This window comes from Ruditapes philippinarum, unplaced genomic scaffold (genome assembly GCF_026571515.1).
Source record: "Ruditapes philippinarum isolate M1 unplaced genomic scaffold, ASM2657151v2 ctg12343_1_1_1_1, whole genome shotgun sequence".
NCBI lineage: Eukaryota > Metazoa > Mollusca > Bivalvia > Venerida > Veneridae > Ruditapes > Ruditapes philippinarum.
The window spans coordinates 529-27,703 of record NW_026851911.1 but is presented as its reverse complement, the minus strand read 5'-3'; the positions used below and the strand labels follow the sequence as shown (position 1 = coordinate 27,703).

Genomic DNA, 27,175 nt, shown 5'->3' with positions numbered 1-27,175 from the left:
AGGAACAGCTAACGTAATTGTAACTTGGTCATTAGAAAAACAACAATTATTATTGATAAAAATCGCAGCAGTTGATCACTACACACCAATAACTGCAGTTACCATGTTATATCTAGGGGAATAAATAAGTAATAAACCTGTATGTAGTTATATTTAGGTATATTGTGTTGAATTATGCTACTTGTGTTTTTATTTTTTACAGTGTTATGTGTAAATGTTGAAGCGGTTTGTCCGGCGGGAAAGGCAGGACAGGCTTGCGACAAATGTAAGTTCTTTGATCTTACTTTACCTTAAGTTAGTGAAGACACATTTAATGGTTCGTCAGTGGCAGTAATGCATCCTTAAATTAAGCACTGCGACTGGAGCGTGTTTTGCGTGTCGCTTTGGTTTGAACAAGTTCTTGCAACTTATGTTAATCACTTTCGAGACCGTTTTCTCAACCAACCAGTACTGATGTCATATAAAGAAACATGGTCGTTACCAGAGTAGGGCTCGAACCCATGATCCCTAGGTTGTAAGGCAGACACATTTACCACTAGACGACAGCTCCCCGTGTCGCTTTAATCAGAGAATATGGAACACGGACTGTTCTCCTGCTTCCATCCCACCACACCTTTCCCCTCCCATCATAGAATTTTTTGGAACACATTTTGTTTTTTAAATGACATTCAACAATATCACTATATGTACTCAAATGTATTGAAAACCACAATCTAGCCATTGTAAAATATATTCAAACACAATCACAAACGTACACCGTCACATCCAGTCAACCGTGCATGCCCATGAAGAAGCCCATGTTAATTATTCCGATGTTGGATCAGATTTACTTCTGGGATGTGTACGGTAGATAATAATGTTATACATATACAGTAATAGTTAGTCATTAATCTCATGAATAATGATTTTACTCATGATTTTACTCATTAGTTTACTCATAATTTTACTCATGATTTTTCTCATGATAAAAAAAACTTGTTAGTTAAAGCATAATGACATTTTAGCCGATGTTTTCAGACTGATTATTGAAACTTCGATCGCTGCATGGAGGTTTCGCTTACGTACGGACATTGTTATTTCATATTAATTTATTTGCAGATAATTATGCTTACAACAAACCAGCCAATCAGAAGGAAGATTGGATGTCACACTCCGCCCACTTTGCCGTAGACAACAATGGAACGTCATGTACGGTGATGAATCCGCCAGTCGAGAACCCGTGGTGGTCTGTAGATTTGAGAAAAGACATGTTCATTGATGGAATTGATCTCTTTATTGGGCAGGAAACGCTTAGTAAGGACCAGAAATTTTAACAAATCCCTGACATCTTTACTTTTAGAAATTTTCAAATAGAAACATATTAGTTAAATAACATAACATTTAATTCAAATAACATAACCTTTAAGTTAGATAACATAACATTGTATCATTTGGAGACCTTTCTGTTGAAAATGTGTCAGGGTTAAATCGTATACATATACATGCACAGTGCGTACTGGAGTGCGGGTGTTAGTTACCCGCACTTCAGAGCATGCCCATTGATTGGCTCATTTTTGCTGGGGTTTATATATTGTGACGGCAGAGAAAGGGAAAGCGACAGAAATGTCATAGTCAGATGTTCGTCCATTGGTTCATTTTTGCCGGGGTTTCATATTGTGACAACAGGGAACGTGCTTTTATGTTTGACTATGATACAAAAGAGAAAGAACACCAAAACACCCGGCAATCTGATTAATACTCGGGGGCTACGCCCCCCTCGTACAAATCAGATAGCCTCGTGTTTCGGTGCTCTTTCTATTACTTAAATGTAAAATAACGAAAAACCCTATAAGTTAAATAACAAAACTTTTTATTTAAATAACATAACCTTTGAGTTAAATAACAAAACTTTTGAGTTAAATAACATTACCTGTAAGTTAAATAACATAACCTATTAGTAAAACAGCATTACTTTTGCGTTAAATACCATGATTACATTTTAGTTAAATAACAAATCTTTTAGTTATATTTTAGTTAGTTATATTATACTTTTTATAGTCTCACTCTAATGATATAACTTTAAATCATGATGCTTAAATCCTTCCCAACCACTGTTGGGTTTTACAGCGTACCAACAATATCTAGGTCATATGTCGATGAAACTGGAAGGATACCTCGGGGTTTACACACTTAAAACAACACAAGAGGTTAAAACCATCCCATCTGCTGGAGCTAAGAGATGCAGTCTTAAAGCAACACCAGGGGTGAAAACCACCTCACCTGCTGGTGATAAGAGATGCAAAGTCTTCAGTAATTCAGTCATTCCCATAAGCACGGCTTAAACGGTGGCTGCAGTTCTGTTGCCTCCACCATTAAAGGCAACCCTCAATTACAAAGGGATTTTATTACCATTTTAACCGTTTTTTTTTTAAATATTTATTTTCAGATGAATTGATAACGTATGCCATTGAAGTACAGAAAGATGGAGAAACAACATGGAGCATGTGTCACGCTGATAGTAAGACCGGAAGTAATAGCTTCAGTAGCCCCCTCAGAGTTCGGTGTAACTCCCGGATGAAGGGTAGAACAGTTAGATTCACGGCATATCATCAAAGCATCAATTTGGTGTTCTGTGATGTGGGAATTTATGGGGGTAAGTTTGTTTATAAAAAATTATCATGTGGGTGTATTTTTCAGTGGAATTGCCAATGATTAATTATGTTTTTAGACCAGTGGTCAAATTTCTCACGGATTGACATATCCGGGATTACCGATAAACGCATTATACTTGAAATAAGAAAATATATATTTATATTAAATACGAGGGGTGTTCAAATATGAATGGAACTTGTCAATGTCTCGCCCTTAACCACGTTTTACATAGATGGCTGTGTAAGCTCTCAATTGATACAATACATGTGTAAATCAGTTCAGTCTAGCTTTGACAATAGCTCGATTAACGCTATTTACTATAAAATGGTTTGGAAAAGGTCTCCTTTTCATTGACCAAAAAAGGTCCTATATCAAAAACTGCTGTATTCTTGTTATACAGACGAAAGACATATTTAATGAAATATATCGTGTTTATGTGAACAAAGAACTTTCTTTTTCATCTGTCACACGGTGGTGTAAGACATTTAAAAGTGGCATGGATTTAGTAAAAGATGCACCGCATGCATGCCGTCCGAAAACTTAATTTGACCAAAAAAAGTAGAAAAAGTAAAGGATTTGATAGCTACCGATGCAAGATTTACAACGGCGTGCATGAGGTGCATCTGTTACTGAATCCACACCACTATTACATTTCTTACACCAAATATCATCAATGGCGATGAGACGTGGGTTCATTTATGAGCCTAAGTGAAAGATACATAAGAAATATGGGCAACCAAAAAAAAGTCAAAGACCTTGCATAGCAGAATGCACCATGAGCGCCAAAAGGCCATGCATGTAATTTTCTTTACCAATCAAGGTCCTGCTATTCAAATTGCCGTACCAACGGGCAAATTTGTAAATGCCAAACTTTATAAAGTCAAGGTCCTTCAAAAATTGAAGAAATATTTCAAAAACCGTCGACCAGCACTTGTCTCCGTGATGTCAGGTTGTTGCATGAGGATGCTTCGTCATACAAAACGGCCATTGATCTGAAACAGGAAAAGGTTGTCGAGCTTCCTCACCATCCTTATTCGCAATATTGCCCCTTGTGACCTTTTCGTTGTTCCGAGGCTCAAAAAACACCTTGCTTGAAGAAAATATCAAACCCGAAAAAATCTGTGTTCGGCTATTTTCTAATGTTTGGTTTAAACATATTTATTTTAAGCTCGATTGCGAAACAAGTTCTTGCAACTTATATTAATCACCTTCGAGTCCGCTTCCTGGAACCAACCAGTACTGGTGTCATATGAAGAAACATGGTCGTTACCCGAGTAGGGCTCGAACCTATGATCTCTGGGTTGAGAGGCAGACACCTTAAACACTAGGCCACCGCTCCCCTTAATTTCTAATGCTTGTGTTAAGCACTTCTGAAAATTGACCCAGTTGCATTCATATTTGAACACCCCTCGTATTCTTTTATTTATTGCACACTTCAATTATCATTTTAGGTGGTTCCCGGCTCGGCTGTACTTGTTTATTTGTATCTATTGGGTACTAGGAACCAGATAACACATATTGTGATAAGTATTTATCTTCTGCTGTCGGTGAACAGAATGATAAATATTTGAAAACGCATTTCCCTTGACAGCTATAGAAAATTTATAGAAAGCACTTTGATAAATTTAAAATGAAAACTGAGGCAGGTATTATAGAACATTCATTCATGCGTATCCGTTCACTATCCGTTCTGTTTCATATCACAACATGTCCCGATGAAATGAATAAGAAAAAAAAGAATTTGGCGTGTACTATGAATTATGATATATCAAGGAGCATAACTCTGTTAGTACTGTTGCTCTAAATTATTTCCCTTTTACAGCATGTGTTGATGGTTCATATGGCAACTATTGCGAACATGATTGCGGACATTGTAAACTGAACAGCCCTGTCTGTGACAAAACTACCGGACGGTGCCCGACAGGGTGTGATACCGGCTGGTACGGGCCGACTTGTGACAAAGGTAAGTTTTAATCTAATTGGTATACTGTACACTGTATCCAGTTTGCATATATTTACATTAATTTTATAACTTTTAAAACTAACCAAGAATCAAAATCTCGGGTACAAAAATGATAAAGATTCTTATAGTCTAAAAGAAAAAGGTTTCAAAACGTACAAAACTACATAGTTACTTTGGAAATGTTACAAAAAGAAGTTCAAAATAAAAGTTAAAAAGAAGTGTCACATTAACATTTGTAGCGCCGATATATGTCCAAATGTCGAAAAATGTCCAAACGACGATAAATGTCCAAAAATTGACGATAAATGTCTCAATCGCCGATAAATGTCCAAAACTCCTTTAACGATAAATGTCCAAAAATTAACGAAAAATGTCGCAACAAATTAGGTGCTCATAAATGTCCAAATCGGTTAACGATAAATGTCTCAACTTTTCATATGTTAATTGCACTTATTTCTATGATCAACAGTAATGCATCAGCCAGTTATAAAGGTTTCCATAGGGATTAAAAGTACCGATTTAAGTAGCGTTCTCACCAGCATCCGGGCAAAGCCCAGGACCACCCCAGACGATCCGGGATGGAAATATTGTTGCAGTCTCAATAGCCCCAGTAGCACTACGGCGATACCCAATTTCCATACTTATAACAACCAGGATGAACTCCGGGCCATCCATGCAGAGTCCAGTTGAAACTACGGATAATGCAGATAGTAAGTGGACGACGGATGACCTAACACGATATTCAAACGCTGTTAAGTCTTCGATCAAAAATATCATAAAAGCTGAGATCCATGCTAGCACAGCCCCGGATGATGTCGGCAGAGTCCCGGATGATCCCGGCAGAGCCCCGGTACGGTCAGATAGAGTACCGACAATCACCGGTAGAGCCCCGGCAGAGCCATTGATCATCCCGAACGTTGCCAACAGAGTTACGGACGTACCCCGGTCGTTCCTGGATCACCCGACCGACCACTGGGATGCATGTGAGATTGTTAAAAAGGTTTAAAAAATGTATTTGAAAATAAGTTGATTGTTGGATACAGTCTATCTCACTTACTATTAAAAGGGAAAAAAATTAAGTTAAACTGAGGTGCATTGTACTGGTGCTTTACACCGGGCACTTCAAAAACCAGGGTCGCCTCTGGGTCGTCTTCTGTATCATGCACTATCCCCCGAAAAATAACATACTAACAATCTTCAGGGGACGTTGGTCATATCGGCAATCGGTACCAACGATAAAAAAGTCAAATAAAATAAATTATTATGACCCCCTTCGAAGAAGTGGTGGTATATTGCTTTGACCATGTCGGTCTGTCGGTCGGTCCGTCGGTCCGTAGACCATGCCATTTCCGCTCAATAACTAGAGAATGCTTTGGCTCATGGTCCTCATATTTGGTGTGGAGGTTGGTCATGACTAGTAGATGACCCCTATTGATTTTGGGGTCAGTAGGTCAAAGGTAAAGGTCACAGTGACCTCAACATGAAAAGCTTGTTTTTAGAAGATATTTTTGTGTAACATTGTCTCATTGACAACTACAGGGTTTACTCAATTCATGGACCCATGGGTCATATTGGTTCTGCACCATGGCAATGATATACATGTATTCCATAACAAATTTACTATGCATTTTTATACACATTTAAAAATCTTATGTTATAATATTAAATTGGCTGTGTTTAGGGGGGCATACATGTTTTACAAACATATCTTGTTAACATCTGCATTGCGCTACTCTACACTTATAGCTATACTCGAACTCAACCTCCACTCAGACTCAGGAAAGGCTTCCTTAAGGACGAATTGAGGACGCCTTGGTCAAGGTGAACTCAAGTGTAGAATTGGTTTTCTTATTTGAAAGTCTTCCTCGACTTACCCGAGGAAGGTTTGAGTAGCAAATCACCCGTAAAATGATCTGTTCAATAAAATATACAATAATTACATAATTCATTATGTATATCAATTGGATTTCAAGATAAGTATTGATTTGAAAGTATCATAAATATGAGTTTGGTACGGACATCATTTGTACATGTACTTTTGAAAATGATTTGCAGAATAAAACGTTGACTAGTGAGCAAGTGGTCTGTGTACAATAATTATTCATCTATATTTAAATCTACCATCAAATTGCTGAAGTCTATCGACAGAATTAATTTATTCTACGTTTTTTGAAAATGTATTAATCAGGTTTTGAGTTATTTTCACGACTAAAGCGCAGTTTGATTAATAGTGAACACTAATATAACTTGAAAATGTGAAATATTTTGGACAGAAAAAGAGGTATGCTTATTTCTACCATATTCATTTATTCAGTTGGTGCACATAAACTAATAATTTTCTTAACCGTTGATGAATTTGTCTTTACGTACAAAAATGGTTGTTACTATAGGTATATTTAGGTATATAGGTTACTAAGTAGTGTTGTGCAGTTATGTGACATTTACCTACCTAGAATTTACATTTCACCTGATATAATGCAGGATTTGCCGAATGTTGTAAGCGTGAGACGACTTTTGCTGAATTTTGGTCGGTTCAGTGGCCTGAAATTAGAAATCCGCAATATTATAAGAGAATCTAGATGGGCCAATGCTTTGTTGCACCTTCGGTTATGTACTGATGCCCTTTGTTGGTACGAGATTGTAGATATATGGTAGAGAAGACGGTAAGAAATGGCCGAAATAACACATGGCTGTCGGGGTGATAGAGGATATTGCCAACCCTTGAACTGGCATATTACCCTCGGCTGCGCCTCGGTGTAATATACCAGTTCTCGTGTTGACAATATCCTCTATCACCCCGACAGTCATGGTTTAATTTTATATTATTATACCTCAATTTATCCTTCAATGTAAAACGCCCATAGGCCTACAATGTGTTCTGATCGAATATCACCCTCCTAGAATATATTCCCCGGGGAATATTTCTTATATCACCCTGGGGCACATAACTCTTACATAACTTTGTATTCATAATAGCGATAATGCCTTAGTAACCAGTTAACGTAATGCAAAAATATACATACTTACACAATTTAAATAGTTTATAAAAAAAATTTATTTAGCAAAGAATCCCACGTGGAAAGCAAAAAGTTCGTGCGAAACCGTTACAAGCTTGTACATGTTCACGTGTATAAAAATTACTATGCAAATTTTATAGATAGATGATTAAAATAATTGTAATTTTGCATCCATTAATAATAATTATAATAATTTGATTTTGTTGTTGTTATCTATTTTCTAATGAAGAAATAACGATATGTCTGTTTGTCTTGTTTTTATCAATACATTTTTGTGTTTACAGATAAAAATCGCTGTAATTTTGAAGTGTTGATCTGTATTTTCTCTTATGAATGTTTTGGAACCTAAGGTATTTTTCGGTATAATAAAATAAATAACATGGTTGTCGGGGTGATAGAGGATATTGCCAACCCTTGAACTGGTATATTACCCTCGGCTGCGCCTCGGGGTAATATACAACTTCTCGGGTTGACAATATCCTGTATCACCCAACTTCTCGGGTTGACAATATCCTCTATCGCCCCGACAGCAATATGCTATTTATATATTATTATACCTCAATATATCCTTCAATGTAAAACTCCCATAGGCCTACAATGTGTTCTGGTCGAATATCACCCTCCTAGAATATATTTCCCGGGGGATATTTCTTATATCACCCTGGGGTACATAACTCTTACATAACTCTGTATTGGTAAAAACGATAATTGCTTTAGAACCAGTTAGCATAATGCAAAATGACATCCACGTGTTATTTATATAATATTGTTAAGTTAATATTTGACATATATATAGAAGTAATATTTTAATGTACATGTTTGTATCCAACCAACATACTATTACGTCAAGTGTCTATTACGGTGGCACAGATGTGACACATGGGTGTCTTTATTTATCTTGTTCACACGAGATTTTATCTTGTTCCCACAAGATATTATCTTGTCCCCACGAAATAATTATCTTGTTCCCACGAGATAATATCTTGTTCCCACAAAATAATTTTCTTGTTCCCACGACATAATTATAGCCAATCAGAAGCTCTAAAATGGTAATATATCAGTTACTTCCCCTTATTTAGTTGAACATTTACTTGATTATATCTACATTATATTCATGCATAACCATGTAGGTTGATCTTGAAAGTGCCACACTGTAGGGACATACAAAAAACTACCAATTACTGGTGTTTAATAGCGCATACCCTCATCTGGTGACGCATTTGCGTGCAAACTGATCTGGGTCGACACTGGAGGGATACATGTAAGTAGCCTTTACAAGGCGGTGGCCCCGCAGTGGCGTTCAGTCCACCACGCGCGAATGAGTAATAATCAAATACAAATGTCTTAAATCAATGTAGCATGAGAAGGACCGTCTTCGCAGCACTTAAGAGAAAAGTCACAAAACCCATTTAACACGTGTTGCATATATGCTTATAACGACCATTGTCGACCCATTTCCCCCGACAAGCAAATGCGTCATCCTGTCAAGGTCTGCACTGTTCGCTGTTGAATCAGTATCAATGATTAGCTTACATGGTTTATACAGGTTAACTGCTTTGTTTGCCAGATAGAGTTGCATATTTTTCTTAACTTTTGACCACTTGACAGTAAAGGAATATGCAACTCTGTCCACGCCCCTATATCGTTAACAAACTTTCGGGACGGACACTTAGCCACTCGGACGGACAATGGCAACGCTATATGGGGCACAAAAATATTGAAGAACACAAACAATGCTAAAACGTATTGCTTCGGTGAGTTAAGAAGGCACTTGCCCCCGCGCCCCATCCGGAAATGCAACTGGCCATGCACAATAATGTATGATACATTTTACGTCGGGGGTAAACCAGAGGGTAAAATCATGGGTTAGTTGGATAGACTGTTACAGTATCAAATACAATAAATTACAAATTAACATATGAAAAGTTGAGACATTTATCGTTAACCGATTTGGACATTTATGAGCACCTAATTTGTTGCGACATTTTTCGTTAATTTTTGGACATTTATCGTTAAAGGAGTTTTGGACATTTATCGGCGATTGAGACATTTATCGTCAATTTTTGGACATTTATCGTCGTTTGGACATTTTTCGACGTTTGGACATATATCGGCGCTACAACATTAAAACAATGCACAGTTTTGTCAGCTGCATTCTTTGTTCACATCCAACATGAATATTTCGAACATATTATTCATTTGCTAAGAATAAGTATGAATTGTAAATTTATTGCCACAGTTTGTCCACACGGTAAATATGGTGACCAGTGCGCCAGTAACTGTGGTCATTGTAAATACAACGCTACTTGTTTCCGGTTTAATGGAGAGTGTCCGAATAATGGAGCTTGCGAGGACGGGTACCAAAGTCCATTTTGCCAACAATGTAAGTATGATTTCTTTCATTAATGATAAAAATAAAATCAGAAGTGATACACCTATATCTAAACAATAATTACAAACATTAAAGGGTATAAATCTATATCTTAGGAAATATTTTATTAAAATTTATCAACAGTGAAATTATATTGATTCCATTATTATATGGTTGATTCCCGAAAAAGTTGTAACATAGAATGTCTCTGAAATTTAAAACAAATGCATTATGTACGTGGACAGAATATAATGTTCTGGAACAAAATGTTATTTTTCTATTTTTAAGTAAGGTTTTATCCGTTTAGCAATGATTTTGTGCATGCGCCATTGCTTTTAAGACAATAAATTACCATATTCATTTCATACAAGCATTTTGGTATTTTTTTTTTTTAAATTCAAACAATAATTTTTTGCATCAGAAATATAGATATATACACTTTAAAATAAAGTGTCTATGTATATCAATGTGCTCTAATGTTACCTTTTGGTTTGTTTTTGTCAATTTATTATTCTTCTGAAATAAGCCCCTCATGAATCTTGTAAATGTACGGTGTCTATTTTACTCATCTAACTATTATATTATAACAATATATTACAACACTATTGTATCATGTAATTAAACATTCTTTGTATTTTAGTTACCTGAAAACAATTTAATGGTATCTTATCATTCACACAAAGTGTAAAGGTATTTATACGAAACTGTGAATAAATTTAATAAATAACTGAAATAATGAATACAGAAGAAGTTGAGCTGACTAAATGTATTCTAGAAACGCACTTTATATTTGATTTGCTAGTAAAATATGAATAACCAGTCTCAGATATTGTACAATAACTCGTTTTAAAAAACTTCAGTGTGCGTTGATGGCACGTGGGGCGCCGGATGTAAGAAGTGTGGTCATTGTAGGTATAATCAACCGTGCAACAAGTTCAATGGCACGTGCACGAACGGTTGTGCTACAGGATACGACACTGCCTTATGTGATAAAGGTAAGGTATAAAATAGGGTTCTCTGTCAACCTACTTTTTTTGACTATAATTCGGTCGCAGTTTGTTTGCTTACCTTGACTTCCGGTAACTTTCAGAGCTATTGTCCATCCTTTTCCCGTTATTTGCCGTACAGGGCTGCTCTTCGCCTAGTCTCATGTCATTAAAACATCAGAAAATTTAATAAATATTGAATTAGAATAACAAAGAAAAAGAAAGACACTGCTAACATGTTCTTATTTACTTTGATGAAAGTATTACGAGTTATTCAAGATGTTTCATTAAGTTACTTTGTTGATGATATTTTCCTTATTTCTTTAACTGTGTATTACTTTTCAAATCTCCAAGTCCAGACAAAAATGCAACCTGGCCAGTTTAATCTTTTGCGATGCCATTACTATGGGACTTTTTTATGCAATTACATTGTTTTTTATTTAAACCCCTGATGATTTTTACAACGAACATTATGGAATCTCTGAATGTTCTCGTTTCGGCGTTAATTTTTTTTCCATACAGATATGAATACATTGATAAGAATATATAAATTTTAGAGTGTAGTTTCGGTTTATACGGAGACGAGTGCTTGTTGGAGTGTGGTAATTGCTACAACGTTACTGAACCTGTGTCGTGTAACATAGCAACCGGCAAATGTGATGTATCCTGTGCCCCGGGTTATATAGAAGACTCAAAATCACGTGACAGCCGAACCCAGTGCAGGACAGGTTCGTATCAGAATTAAAAAAGTATATTTTTATTGACTCAAAATTGTCTGAATCTCAGGGAGTGTTTGAGCCGTTTTTACGTTGTACGTAAAGTCACGATTTGGTTGATAATATCATTTTCTGTGTGATTTGACCTTCATAACTTTATCACTTGATTAAATTAAGAAAGCGTCTATATCTTGCACAAAAAATAGATTTTTACTCATACAGAATCCAGGAAAATGTCTTTGACAAGCCAGGTATAGAAATACTGTATAAAAATAATATGACACTTGACAGAGAGGAAATCTGAATTTAATTTAGTGACAATATTCTGCTTAATTAATTAGTGTTAAGTATAGAAATTAATACTTAATTACACTTTTATAAGGGCACTATACATTTACCATTTAATTTATTGAATTTCAACATGTTGTTTGAAATAATCAAATTATTTAAACATTGCCTTATAGGGACAATCATCATGAAGTTATACTGAATATTTTTAACTCATACAATTCTAATTTGGATCTATTTATAGAATGCGAGTTATACAAATGGGGATTTAATTGTGAAAATGACTGCGGTAATTGCGCAAGGCAGAATGGGTCCGTTACTGAAAAAGTGCCATGTTTAAGATCAGACGGAAGTTGTTTGACTGGATGCATGCCCGGCTGGCAGGGACTATTTTGTGAAGATCGTAAGAATTTATTCTATGTAGAAAATGTATTTTATGTTATTTAAAGCATGCATAAATGTGAATTCCTAATATAATCATTACAAGGGTACATGTAATGTTAGGAAACAGTTTTAACTGTAAGTGATTGTGCTTTAATAGACCACCGTGATTACGTACTTTTGTTGTAAATTTAGTACCAGAAATCAAGAAATATTAGAAAAGAAAATTGAATTCGGCTGATGTAAAACCTTCTCTCGAGTTTATGTTTTTAAGTAAAATATTCAAACAATGTACGTGAACTTTGTAAAAATGTTTCAGAGAAAATATATAATAATTCAATACGTTTTCTTGCCTGTTTACTTCTATTTTCAATATTTTATGAATTACCTAGCATGTAGCAGTGGTACGTATGGCGTAAGCTGTGAAAATAAATGTGGAAAGTGTAAAAATGGTGCTAGTTGTAACACCATCACGGCAGAGTGTCCTGGTGAATGTGAAGATGGTTACCTTGGTAAAACGTGCCAAGAAAGTAAGTGCTATTTTTAGACATATGTTATATTTTTAGATGGACATTATTTAACAAGAAAAGAAAAATGTGCAGCCTTGCCTAGACTCAAAAGCCAAAACTTTCTGAATAATCTTTCCGCAATACTTCTGGTTGGTTTACCCGAAATTTTCCGCTATTAATAGACAGGTCCATACAGTGACATCCCCGTTTAAACCAACTGCATGATGGTCTTATAGATACATGCATGCAGGAGCTCTGTACTCTCTTGTTACTTACTAGATCATAGATCGTTGGAAGCTGTATTAGGTAGACCTGGTTCACTCCTTAGGAGCTTTGCTAATTAGGTCAAATTAACTGATTGGGAGCTGTATAGTTAGGCCTGGTAAACTCCTTGAGTATTAGTTAGGTCTGGTAAGTCCTTGGGAGCTGTGCTTATACGAGGCCAGGCTAACTCATTTCATTTTATAAAACGCCGTTGGCTGTAAAGGGCTAGGTTCACGAAAAATGTGTACTTCAGTATTTGTTTCTATGGAGATTAAAATTGAATTTCAATGTAGCAAACTAACAAAATATTTCTATTTACAAAGTTTAATACAAGTTTTGCAAATAAATAAAACAAATGTGAATCATTGAATGTCAAATATACCTAAACGAAGAAAAATTTTTTTTTAAGAATGCAGTTTTGCGTTGCCATGGACACAAGAACATAGTTTTGTAAGGCAAAATTCGAATGTTTTATTTTTAGGCCCAGAACGGAGATATTACAAAGTTTGAAGAGTTCCCATGATATCGCAATTTTCAAATCCGTGACCCTAATTCTTTATTTACTTCTATATACATGTATAAGGACAAGTAAAACTTCTTCCACACAAAAATGACATTTTCTTTCTCCATATATTTGAAAAAAGTCAATGGAGGACATTGTTATGATCTGTATATATGCATGTGTATTTGCGGTGTGATAGAACGCTTTTGTCTTATACAACTTTCACAGTATTTGGATGCTAAACATTATGAAAATTTTAAGGATTACAAAGTTATTTTGTAGTTCTGTAATTTTTATCAGGTATATTTTCGGTATAATATTACATCAAATGTGTTTTTCATTTTATAGAATGTCAGATAGGGAAGTACGGTTACAAATGTCAAAATAGTTGCCCTGTAAACTGTGAGACAGATTGTTCACATACAGACGGTTCGTGCATCTGCAAAAATGGCTGGACCGGAAACATGTGCATGGAAGGTAATTTAATATTGTTTTATTGAATTTCGGTTAATTAATTATACTTCGGCTATCATAGAAGAGTAGAAGAAGCTTAAATTATGTTTACTTACAGTCTCGTTTAGATGAGAACAGTTTCCTATGATTTAAATAAACAAAATACAGTTGTATACAGAAAAACAAAAAATGCTATTTATAGAAATATTCAAAATGGTTGACAACTTTCTCCGAGTTTGTCAAATATAACAATGATTTTGATTTGCGACACTTTATATATTTTTTATCTAAAAGACTACCTCAAGAAAGAGGAATATGTATTTTTCTCAAAGACTAAATACATTTTGTATAATTATTTTGTTTAATCATATGTGTTGAATTTCAAAGATACCGAGGCAAACTTACTTGGTCTCTTTTTTCCGCAACAATTATTATTACTGTTTATATACCTATCATAAAAAATGGAAAATGGGAAAAAATGAATAATAAATTTTATGTGTTGTTAAAACTTCAGTGTGTCCAGCTAATCATTATGGTAAAAATTGTGCATCAGTTTGTGGAAACTGTAAGTCTGGGACAACGTGTCACCAAGGAGACGGGCGTTGCCATGAAGGATGTGCCCCGGAATGGACCGGGCTAATATGTGATGAAAGTAAGTCAATTTGATGCTGTTAAACTGTTTCTTTTTGTAAAAGGATATATCTGTATGTGCTCAAAATTGAGAATAAAAAGTTATGATTATGTATAAACCATGACTAGGAGTCAAGAATACACATGCATACATGTATATACGCATATACTTAAAAATATAACTTATCTGCTATGATGGAAAATATTATCATGTTTTTGTTTAAAAAATCAAATTAAAATTGCTTTATTTTTTTCAGAGAAAATAATCGAAAAATATGAAAGATCTTATGGTGATGTCATAGGGGGCGCTATAGGTGGCGCTATAGCCCTTGGGCTTATCATAGCGCTTGTGGTTTGGATTGTTTGGCGATATAAACAAGAGTAGGTTGTTATCAGTTATAGTGAATATGATTAATTTTCATTCTTTCATCTGTGAATGATGTTTAAATTTTAACCAAAAAATATGCTTTTCAATTGAACTTATTAATAAACCAAGATAAAGCTTTGTTTTCTCTGAATACCCTTTTACAACAAGATAATATTTCTGTTGTTATTTGCTATTTTGTTGCTTTTTTTGTAAAAATATGATTCAATGGGACTAATAATAAAACAAAAAGGAATAAAACAAGAAAAATACACGTAATTTAATGGGTTTTTTTCTTGTAACTATGTCAACTTTCTCATATTTATATTACAGTAAATCCATTCATATCCGAGAGTTGGCGTCCTCATTGCGCCGGATGTCGATCCGAGGTAGCAAATCACTGAGACGCTCGATACAGCGTCTGTCAATGAGAGGACGAAGAAATGATCAACAACGGCTCGGGAAAGGGGCGGAGGCTCCTGCGAAGTCAAACGGTACACGAGGTAACTTTTTCGATTATTAACTTTCTTCACTCTGGTTCACTGTCTATAATACATAGGAACAAGAATTAGAAACACCAACATGTACGATTTATACAAATACTGTAACTGGACTTACAGTCTTATAGTTAGATTAAACTTTATTTATTCAATAAATTGTACATAAATGACATTTACAAACATCGACAACAATGTAATTCAGACAAGTAAAATAATACTTATATCAATTCTTCTCGAGTAAATGTAATTTTCAAGATAAAAATACAAATTTAAAAATGTTACGGTTAGATGTTTACAAGCTCTTTGAATGTACAACAAAGAATAAGAGAATAATTGATTATTGTTGAATTATCACTATAGAGAAACTAAGGTAAATTATGGTGAAATGCTAGAAGAAAGGAAGAACACAGGGGATTCTGTCTTTTTTATTTCTTTCCCACTATATGTATAACAAGGGATACAACTCAAAATTGCTCAATTCATGAAAAAGTAAATAGAACGCAGTATACAACAGCTTTCTTTTCTTTTGATTGTTGGACATTCTTGAAAAAATCTATAATTTCAAAAAAATGACTCACTTTCACACATGGACAAGATATTATTAAAAATAACCTTTCGTGTTTTCATTTTTACACACGTTGGTAAAATTTTGTTTTGTAAAATTACACGTGTAAAACGATATCTAATGCAAAGGTATACTCATATAAGAAAGTTTAATCATGAAACTGGTCAAATATCAATCACCCACCACCATCAATGATGCAATCATTAACTTCTGGTACAAATTATTGTAACAATTTTTGTTTGTTTTCATAATTTCTATCAACGGCTTCCATTTTGATAATGCCCATATGTTCCATGCGTAAACCCAACTTCTATTAGTAACTGTCAATTTCATTGGCTAATGAATAATAATAATCCGGATAATGCCGGCGTTTAGCCGAGGCGAATAGCGGTTTTTCCATCAGCCAATGAAAATACTCGCAAAATAAACACACCTGCATAATGGACGATAATTTGACAGCCGATGTAAATATTGAAATGTTAGTTATTTCCTGCAATGTTACAGGTTTTAATGAAGAGTTTGTAGTAAAACTTGGGTAATGACACGTTCATATATTAACTTCTACAATAACTTTGATGAAATAGAGGATATTTTATACAGTTTACACGTGTGAATGCATTTTACGATCCGTGCTGGTAATGCGAGGCCACGACTTGTATCCCTTGTTTATATTATATATATAGAGATTTAATAAAATAAAGACAGATTTCCCTGTGAGGAAGAATGTAAGGAAAGATATGATTGAATATATCGGAGTTTAATTATTAAGATTAAAATGTGAGAAATATAGTTCTTATAGTTCGTTGTGACTCACCGTCTTCTACACATAGAAGGAAAAGACGGTCAACCCCCCCCCCCCCCACACACACACACACGCGCGTACAACAAACACAGACCCACATGTAGTAGTCCAACCCATGTTGTCTTGTTAAGAGGCAAACACTTTAACCACCAGGCCACTGCTTCACTATACATGTATTATACTTCTTTTGTTTTCCACGAATACTATGTATTTTCTGCGCAATGCATTAGCTATGACTTTTTATTTCTATTCATTTTATTTCAGTAAACTATAATTATACAGTAGGTAAGAGAACTATGAAGAAATTGATAGTACGAGTTGTTCAATGTTCATACACAAACCTAATTACCTACCTTGTTTTTTTAATGTTTTTTAAAGCAGGTAAACCCCACCACGCTGCTCGCCGCATGTACGATTGTGTGAAAGTCCAGTCCAATATGATACATTTTGACGATTTTTCAAGAATATACCTTCAACTACAAGAAGCCACCCCGGACGGTCGGACACTTCTTTATGATTCATTTCAGGTAATAAATTTATATTCAATCAGTCAATGCATAATGCATACCAATATAATACCAATTTACATATAACCATCAAGGAAAAACAATAGTTGTACATTTATTTTTTTCATTTTAGTATTGTAAATAAAGCAACAGTCATCTATAGGTTGTATACACGTATTACAAATTACAAGTTTTCAAGTACCACTTGTTCCTGTAATTAACCGCCTCCGTGGTCGAGGGGTTAGAGTCTATGACTTCTAATCCAGTTACCTCTCTGGCGTGGGTTCGATCCCCAGGAGATGCTTTGGTAGTTTAGCGCGGAGGAAGGTAGTCTAGTACTGGTGTAACTCTCCGGAAACTACCCGCCTATATGACTGAAATTGTACTGTTTGGAAAAGGCGTAAAATGAAACAAACAAACAAGTTCCTGTATTTATACTTATACATGTACATACTTTCTGTTAAAATTCACTATAGACTTCTAACCAGACCCTTTGCATACCTTTTACATTTTGATTCTATATAAATTCAAAGAATTGAAAGATTGAAATACAAAAAAAAAGTTATTTATGTTTGTATTTTCAGTCTTTCCTAGAGCAAAGACCACTTGACCATTCAACAAACGCTAACGGGCATTCTAATAGTTCATATTACAATGCAGCAGGTAATTAAGAAATTGCGTTCACATTATACAAACATTTAACTTAAGAATGATGAAATGTTTCAAGAGTTTATAAATATAACAGGTATAATATTCTTTGTCTATATAAACGTGTTCATGTTGTATGTAAAATAGGACTGAATTTACTACATGTATTTTTATCACCATATTTCGACCCGGTTACTAAAGAGGCAAGGGCTTTTTCACGTCGTCTGCTACAGAGTAGCGGCGACTTAAAAGCGATCACTTCTTAGTAGTCTGTCTGTCAGTCTATCTGTCCGTCCGTCAAAACTTGTGCGGACTACTTTTCAAAAACTACTGTGTGCAATGACATTCAAACTTTACAGGAATTGTCAGTACCAAGTCGGTATTGTAATTGTTAGTAATATCGTCGGCACCGAAAAAATCGGCATAATGCCTGTCTTTAAGTGTCCTTGCGGATATTGTCGGAATTTATTAGGGTGTAATTGTTGCCCTTTTCACATTAATTATACAATATTGGTTGAAAACCTGTTGTTTTTTGTTGTTGTTGTTGTTGTGTGATTTTTTTTATTTTTGTAACTGTTACTTAATTCTAACGTCAGAGATTTTGGGAAAAACGTTATACATGTAGAATTATATTTCAGTTGAGCCGGATGATATCCAAATTAACATTGGTTCAAATACAACAAACAGAATTCCCGAATTTTTACCAGTAAGTGGACTTACATTAAAAGCAATTTGTTAATATGATTGATGTAAGTTGTTTTTTGGGTTCCGAATGCGCATTTCTTTCCTCTGATAAATTTAAATTGAATTGTTTCATTTGATAATGTTATAAATAAATAAACTTACACAATCAAAGTCAAGAACAAATTTAACTACGCTATTCAAATTGCTAAATATTTAAGTACAAATGTAGTAATTATTGTGCCTACATTGATAATTTGTTACTATACGCTTACCGGTAACTGGCATAGATAACACTGTAGGGGGGGGGGGGAGGTGGGGGGCATTTGGATTTACCCTTGTCCGTCCGTCCATCCGTCCGTCCTTCCTTCCGTTCTCTTTTTGTGCCGCACGTAGCTCAAAAAGTAATTGACCTTGAGTCATGAAACATTACAGGAATGTTGATCAGCATGTGAAGTTGTGCACCTGGGTATTTTTGTGTGGATATATTTAGTGTTTTTACAGTTATTGCCCTTGACTTAGTAAAAATTTGCAATTTTCAACTTGTGTCGCACATAACTAAAAAAGTATTCAACCTAGAATCATGAAAACTTACAAGAATGTTGCTCAGCATGTGTAGTTGTACAGCTGGGTATTTTCGTGTGGATATTTTAAGCATTTTAGAGTTATTGCCCTTGACTTAGTAAAATATTGCAATTTTCAACTTGTGTCGCACGTAACTCAAAAAATATTTGACCTACAGTCATGAAGCCTCACTGGAATGTTGATCAACGTGCACCTGGGTATTTTTGTGTGGATATATTTTAAGAGTTATTGCCCTTGAATTAGAAAAAAATTGTAATTTTCAACTTGTGTTGCACGTAACTAAAAAGTATTTGACGTAGAGTCATGAAAACTTACAAGAATGTTGCTCAGCATGTGTAGTTGTGCACCTGGGTATTTTCGTGTGGATATTTTCAGTATTTTTAGAGTTATTGCCCTTGATTTAGTAAAAATTTGCAATTTTCAACTTGCGTCGCACTTAACTAAAAAAATATATTTGACATAGAGTCATGAAACCTTACAGGAGTGTTGTTGTGCACCTGGGTATTTTCGTGTGGATATTTTTAGTATTTTTAGAGTTATTGCCCTTGACCTAGTAAATATTTACACTATTCTACTTGTGTCGAACGTAGCTCAAAAAGTATTTGACATGTAGGCCTGAAAGTTTACAAGAAGTGTACATGTGCACCTTGGGGTTTTCTTGTGGATTTATTCAGTACCTTTACTTATTAAGATTTTTAGTTTTCAACTTGGGCACAAGTAGCCAAAAAATGACCTAGAGACATAAGATTGACAAATCGGTGGAGTGTGGGGGCACCCGTGTCCTATGGACACATTTCTAGTTTAGTGTAAAATTAATGTAAATTATCATTATATTTTGTAGCTGGGTTCGAATCTCAGTGGGTTCCTGTTAGTCAATGCCCCAGCAGCCTCAGAGGTTCTGTGGAATCATTTACAACAAAGACAAATAGAAACCATTATAACTATCGGAAAGGTAAGTGAGATCACCACACCAAATACCGTATTTCGGTATATACCGGACAAAGCTCTTGAATGATTTAATGCTAAAAATCTCGCCTTTTCATCCGCCATAATGCATTCTAACTCGCCGATTTCATCTGTTCCCACCAATTTATATACGATAATGAATGAAAAATGTTAAAATCAATGAGAAAAGCGACATTTTCTATGATTTCTGCAAGCGTCAAGAGATTATGAGCTTATGCTCAAACACTGTAGCGAGTTACACATGTTTCACTAGACACAGTTATTATTTCTACAATAAAAGTTAAATGGAAAGTGTATTAATACAAATATGCAATATAATAAGAAATAAAAGGTAAAATAGCAACCTGGTTAAACTCTGTCTTTGCGTTGTACGGGAATAACTACCACTTGCATGATCCTATTTCATTTTAAATCAAAACACAGAAGGCGCTGAATTTGTTTGGGTCTCAGAATGTCAGAAAGGTGAAGGTTGTGAGATTATTTGTATAGTGCCACCAATTCTTTCCAGTGTTTCGACTGTAGTAAATTGGCTATAAGACTAATTGCAACACTGATATTCAATTCAATGTTTATTTGACTTAAAAAAACAATTTGAAAAAAAAAAAATGTCTTAACTGGGATTTGAACTCAAGACCTCTCGATTCTTAAGCGAACGTGCAAACCCCTCGGCCACGGTGAAGTTAAATGTTAACAGACTGAAAAAAAACATATTATTCTTAATTAGGGTTTGTAACTTATTATTTCGACACTAAACCTGTTGTTTAACACAGATGTAAATAATCATGGAGCTTACTATAAGCATGTATATCTATAAAGAATAAACAATATTAGAAATCTTCGACCAATCGGGAACTATTCTGCTTGAAAATTAATGCGCCTGTCTTTTAACAATCTTTACGCAGTGATCTCCCCTGAATTTTTCGGCGTTAGTGTACATATAAAGGGAAGTAACCGCTTCAAAAAAGCGGACTACTTTCAGCATTTGCAATTAACAGCATCAGGGTCTGAAATTTCGCTACCATTATTTGTTTGGTCTGACGACCCAAACAAATAAAAACGATTAAACTACAGGGAGGATGTATACTTCCCTCATCGGCGTTGGTTCGAGTCACATAAGGAACTTTTGGGAAGCTCTCCAGGTTATTTGAAATGTCGGTGTTTCTACTCGAATGCCCGCTCGTGTACGAAATAATGATCTATTTGGCATCTGCGGTCTTTCTCCGTCAGAAAAGCTGGAAAGTTGCTATAATTATGACTTTTACAGTGCGGTGTGACATAAAACACAACCATTTAGACTATTTTAAGTATATCACCGTTTACAAAGTGAATACCTTCGTTTGATATTATTTTATATTAATAAATGACTGGGAAACGGATTAGCAATAGCACAAGTGTATTGTAACAATTTTTCCTATAAAAAAAGGAAAACACTGAGTGATAATTTATACAACAATGTCTGATTATTTGATATGGTATGAAAACAATTTTAATGATAATTCTTACCTCTGATAATTCTTACTTCTAGTATTAATATAATATTATAACTAATATTATAGTTTATTTAATCAGTGAAAAAACGTTTGGCTTTATCGAGAATATTGCTAACAAGTGTACCGATACCTTAACATTACAAGGTCGTTTCAGGAAAAAATTATTTCAGATATTTGATATATGAATGGTACAGGGCTGTTTTTATCTTAAACTATTTTTATCCTACTCAGGGAGCATCGTTTTCGTGGCGTCCAGGCGAGAGGATAACTGTTGGACATGACGTCATTGAGTGTATTGACGTCCAGTTGCATGGTTCACATAAAGAAACTAAACTAACAGTTCAAAGAGTTGTAAGTTATTTTATATTTAGATCTGTAAACAGACGTATTTTTAATAATAATTTAAAAGTTTGTAAAGAGAAATTTGGGTTAACTGTATATATATGAATCGATCAAATTTATTGTATTGAATAAGATTACAGTGTGTACAGGGAAAACTAGGTGACAACTTATGCTCAATCTTCAGTGGTTTAAATCATTACTCAAAACCCGATGAAGATGTGCGCAATCTACATGGGTTTAAAGCATCATTCAAAAACCTGTTATGACTTTTGCGCAAACCTCAGGGTTTTAAATTATCACAGAAAACCCTGTGACAACTTGTGTGCAAACTTCAGGGTTTTAAACCATTATCCAAAACCCGGTAACGACTTGTGCGCTAACTTCAGGGTTTAAAACCATCACTCAAAACCTGGTGACGACTTAAGCGCAAACTTCAGGGTTTTAACCGTCATTCAAGACCTGGTGACGACTTGTGCGCAAACATCAGGGTATTAACTCATCACTCAAGACCTGGTGACGACCTGTGCGCAAACTTCAGGGTTATTAACCATCACTCATAACCGGTTATGACTTGTGAGGAAACTTCAAGGTTTTTAACCATCACCTAAAACAGGTTATGACTTGTGAGGAAACCTCAAGGTTTTTAACCATCACCTAAAACAGGTTATGAACTCGAATTCCGTGGTTTTAAACCATCGTCTATACAATGACATACTGTTTCAGTGGCTTTAATCAACTATTTAATGTTAAATATCACAGGGGACAAGAGGAAGACGCGGTGTCAGGCATTTAGAGTGTTTCTTCTGGAACAAAAATGAAAAGTTTCCATTAATACCAACTTTGTTAATGTTCATGGAACGTTTCCAGCTCATTCAGAGAGAAAGGGAAAGAATCATCCTTGTTAATTATATGTAAGTATTTTATTAAGTATAAAATAACACTTTTGTTCACATTAGGTACAACAATATAACAGTTTAATAAACATAAATAGTCAACAATGAATAAAATGACGCCTATTTTCATTTTCACATCGGTGCTATATGTTGTAGTTTATCCTAAAATTTTCAAATTACATATACATGTATTTTGAAGAAGAAAAGAACAAAGAGCTTTATCAAGTTCGCAATGGTCAGATTGGGTATTACTGTTGATATACAAGTTCTTATACATGGACAAACAAATGATTCATTATTGAAACATCGTTGAATTATCGATATTCCAAATTTAATTTTTCCGCAATAATTCATAAAAAAATGTCGCTTTAAAAACAAGTAATACTGACTTCCATTTACCGATATTTTTCCTGTATCCTCCCTACTTTGATTGGTATATCAGAGATATTGGTATAAGGTTTAACAAGTTCTTTTTTTATTTAGTTCAGTCTCAGATCTCGGGATTTTCATTGGTCAGTATACATTCTGAGGTGATTTCTGGGATATCTGAATTTGAGCTTATTACTTTCGACCCTAGTTAAATATAGTTATTTAAAAGTTAATTCCGACTTTTAATTTTACTGGCATGCTATGTGTCCATTCTTGTATCATATAAAAAGATATGAAATGGTGACTTTAATTTGCCATATAATTTTCAGGGAGCTTCATGACCAGGCAGTATTGTTTACACTAGTGGCTTCCTCTCTAGAAATTCTTAATGAATCCAAGCGTACAGACGTCCTCAGAACTGTTGCCATTGGAGGAAATGCCACAGCAAAATCCATCAGAACATTTGTAAGTGTATTTATATTGTTCATATTTTAGTTCTTTGCTACACATATTCCGAGCAAGAAGTTTGATCTTATTATGTACTGGACTCTTGCTCAAATGCTAGCTAGTATTTGGCACGATATATACTATAGTGTGACTTGAGGCTGTTTTCATACAATGAAGTAGCTATAGTTTGTTTTTACCTTCAGAACAGACTTTGCCTGATCATAATTTTCGTCTTTTTAGTGCAGTAACTGGTTAACTCCTATAAAGTTATATAAGGGGTTAACTTGTTACTGCACTAAGATTACAATTTATAGTCTTGAAATAAAAAAAATTACATCTGATTATAAAAAGCTGAAGTAGCTAGAGGATGTGTGGAGCATATAATTATGTTCTCATATATTCATCATAAAACACCTCCAGGAAAAGCTGCATGAATGGGGGGAGGGGGCGGGTATTGAAGTCATTCAGTGGCAGTTTCAGTTTTGAGGTCAGTAGGTCAAAGGTAAAGGTCACTTTGATCTTTACCACTAAAAACATGTAGAATACATAAATTAGCAATGCACTGGCTTACTTCCCTCAGATTTGGCTGGGAGGTTGTCCTTGAGCTCTAAATGACTACTGTTGATTCTGACAAAGTGGTATGCGGGGGTAATCACGCCATGACAGTGGCAGTTCTAGTTTAATTAATTATAATTAAAGCAATCTGATTCATCATCATTAGTTACTGTACTAACGGTCACCACTTTTCGGCGGTCACCGTTAGTACAGTTTCGACTGTATGTTTTCCTTACTATACTTCTCAAACATTGATATGTTGAGGCTAAATGTCTAAAATATGTTTAATACAATCATATGTTCAGTATTCATTCCTACAAGACAGATTGTAATGTTGACTATTGGTCGTCATTAACAGTAGCTGAATTGTGCTCTTTTTGCCTCAGAATTCCATATTTTTGAAATAGATGTACTACAGAAATGCCAAACATGTGTTTGATAATGTTTAAGTAATATATTAAGAGCATGTTAGATATTCAACAAAAGAAAAAAAAACAGATCTCGAGTTATGTGTTGTTAAGGTAGCAAAATGTAAACAAAGTAGTATTTTGACTTCCATACAAAATACTAATTCACTAAATATAACATTTGCTAACAGAGCAAAATATAGTTAATGTATATGGTAAATGAGTATTTTTTTTGGAAACTGACAAGAGAGAATTAAAAAAAAACAGCATTTCTTGAGCATAATGGGCCTTTGAATATCGTTCATAATGTACAATAACTTTTCTTTGTTTTCAGGAGGAATTCAAGTATCTTCATGACGTCATTTTTCAATACATAAGAATGATGGATAACCGCACAGGTTCTACTGCTATCTGATGGGAAAGACATTGTGTTTATAATTAGGTCAGCTAAATGAGGTTCTTTTTAAAAGCATTAGCGCATTATTTACTGTATATTCAACTTACATAGAACCTCTGTAAACTTGCCAGTTTTACATGTTTCTACACGATGTATTGATGTGAAATGAATTGTTTTGTATTATAAAATACAAGCAATTAGGTAAGAATATATAAAAGAATACTAAGTATTCAAAAACAATTATAATGTTGTACGTAGTGTTAAAACTAAAGGTTAAGCAAAGGAAAACTAGTATCTAAGTAGTCAGTACACGTGTACAGTTGTCATGGCGACATTCAGTTTATGGAATTTTAAAAAGACTGCCACATATTTTCCTTCAAGGATAATTTGATTTTCCCTTAAAATGTAACGTTCCATGCTTGTCAGATGCTCACGTGCTAAAATCTTTCAGAATTTGAAACTCTACCCGATTTTAATCTGGTACTTCCGGTATCAGTGTCATTGACTTCCGGTATCATTATAGATTATCTTAATGCTATCCGGATGTTGATTTTGTTAGTGATTATAACCTTAAAACTTACGAGTACAACTTGAATGATTAACATTTTATGAAAATATTTTGATCTGCTCTGAACCTGAATATTAAAGCCTTAAATTTACATTTTAATTTATACTTATACTGCTTATAATGTACATGATTTATTTTTTACATTCATTTTTTTTTGTTAAATTTTATATAATGATGCAAAAAAAATGTTAGTGTATATAAAAAGTGTAAAATATTGGGCCTAAACATGACATGCAAATCATTAATACTTGCATAGTGTACAACAAAAAGTCATTGTTCATAACATTTTGACTTACTTATGTCACATGTCAACATGTCATATGTCTGTGAATGATTGCTCAGATTAGTATTTTAATTTCGAAATCCCTTAAATTGATAAATTTGTAGTTCCAAAATAAAGACTACAACTTGAAATTTTTGTTTGACTCTTAAGTCAAATGTAAACAAGTTTTAATAAAGCATATAATTCAGGTCATTATATTTATTCTAGAATTCAACTTACTTTAAATAATCGAGATTACGTTAACTGAACTTTCTCTAATTCATTATACAGACTTGTCTAACAGCGTCTGTACATACAAACATGTATATAAACAATCACTAAAATCATTTTGTTTTAGCTTTAGTTCAATTTCTTTTGCAAATTTCTCAGAACCAATTGCGCTTGTTTAACATGGATTTTTTTTTCATTTTTGTTAAATCACAACCGAGCAATAATGTATTATTTTTACGTTTTTTATATTTTTTTGTGGTATTATATACCATTTTTCTTGTTTTCTTGTTATACCTTGGTATCCATACACACATATATACCTCAAAAGTGTGCACGTAATTCACGTGCATTAAGAACTGGTTGGGTTATTTTGTAGTTTTAATATATGTGCCATACGTGTAGTAATATCTCTTTTATTTTTTTAATATAGTATGACTTATCTGTACTTTTTGGCTGTACAAGTCACACGTGTGAAGACGTGCTATTTTGCTGACGTCATATTCCATCTGAAAATGATCGTATTGCTCGAATGTTTTAATATCTGACAAGTAATATTAGAATAATTTTCAACTTCTGATTTGGCAACTTCATTTGTGCATTTCGAATAATGTACCGATTGGTACATGTACCTGTTTTCACATTACTTTCCTTTAAGAAAGATTTGATTCTATGTAGACATTTTGTTTGTAGTTATGAATCCTTTTTAACGATAGTGATATTACGGACTTGCGAGTGTCACCTGTCAAGCTGTACAGCTTTGCCAGCCTGCTTTTTAAGCTTGCCACTTTATTTTTAGCATTTTGTTTTCAAAACCCCTCAAACTAGCAATGAGCTTATCAAAATTCTCCCTAACAATGCTAAATATCTGAAATGGAATTGCCCGGAT

At 34.3% G+C, this 27,175-nt stretch overlaps 1 protein-coding gene across 3 annotated transcripts; it reads left to right on the top strand.

Moving 5' to 3' along the window:
• Positions 1-202: 202 nt before the first annotated feature.
• On the top strand, positions 203-25,577 carry LOC132742466 (uncharacterized; the record flags this gene model as incomplete). 3 transcript variants are annotated; one of them, XM_060730906.1, is given in 21 exon segments in its annotated part: positions 203-265; positions 1,099-1,293; positions 2,426-2,632; positions 4,454-4,594; positions 9,851-9,994; positions 10,843-10,977; positions 11,526-11,696; positions 12,217-12,375; positions 12,746-12,883; positions 13,977-14,105; positions 14,596-14,733; positions 14,969-15,092; positions 15,409-15,578; positions 17,324-17,469; positions 18,033-18,111; positions 18,735-18,802; positions 20,204-20,314; positions 22,050-22,169; positions 22,920-23,071; positions 23,752-23,887; positions 25,166-25,577. In XM_060730906.1, coding segments are annotated over 21 exon segments (2,807 nt in total), but the record flags the coding sequence as incomplete, so codon positions are not given.
• Positions 25,578-27,175: the final 1,598 nt, after the last annotated feature.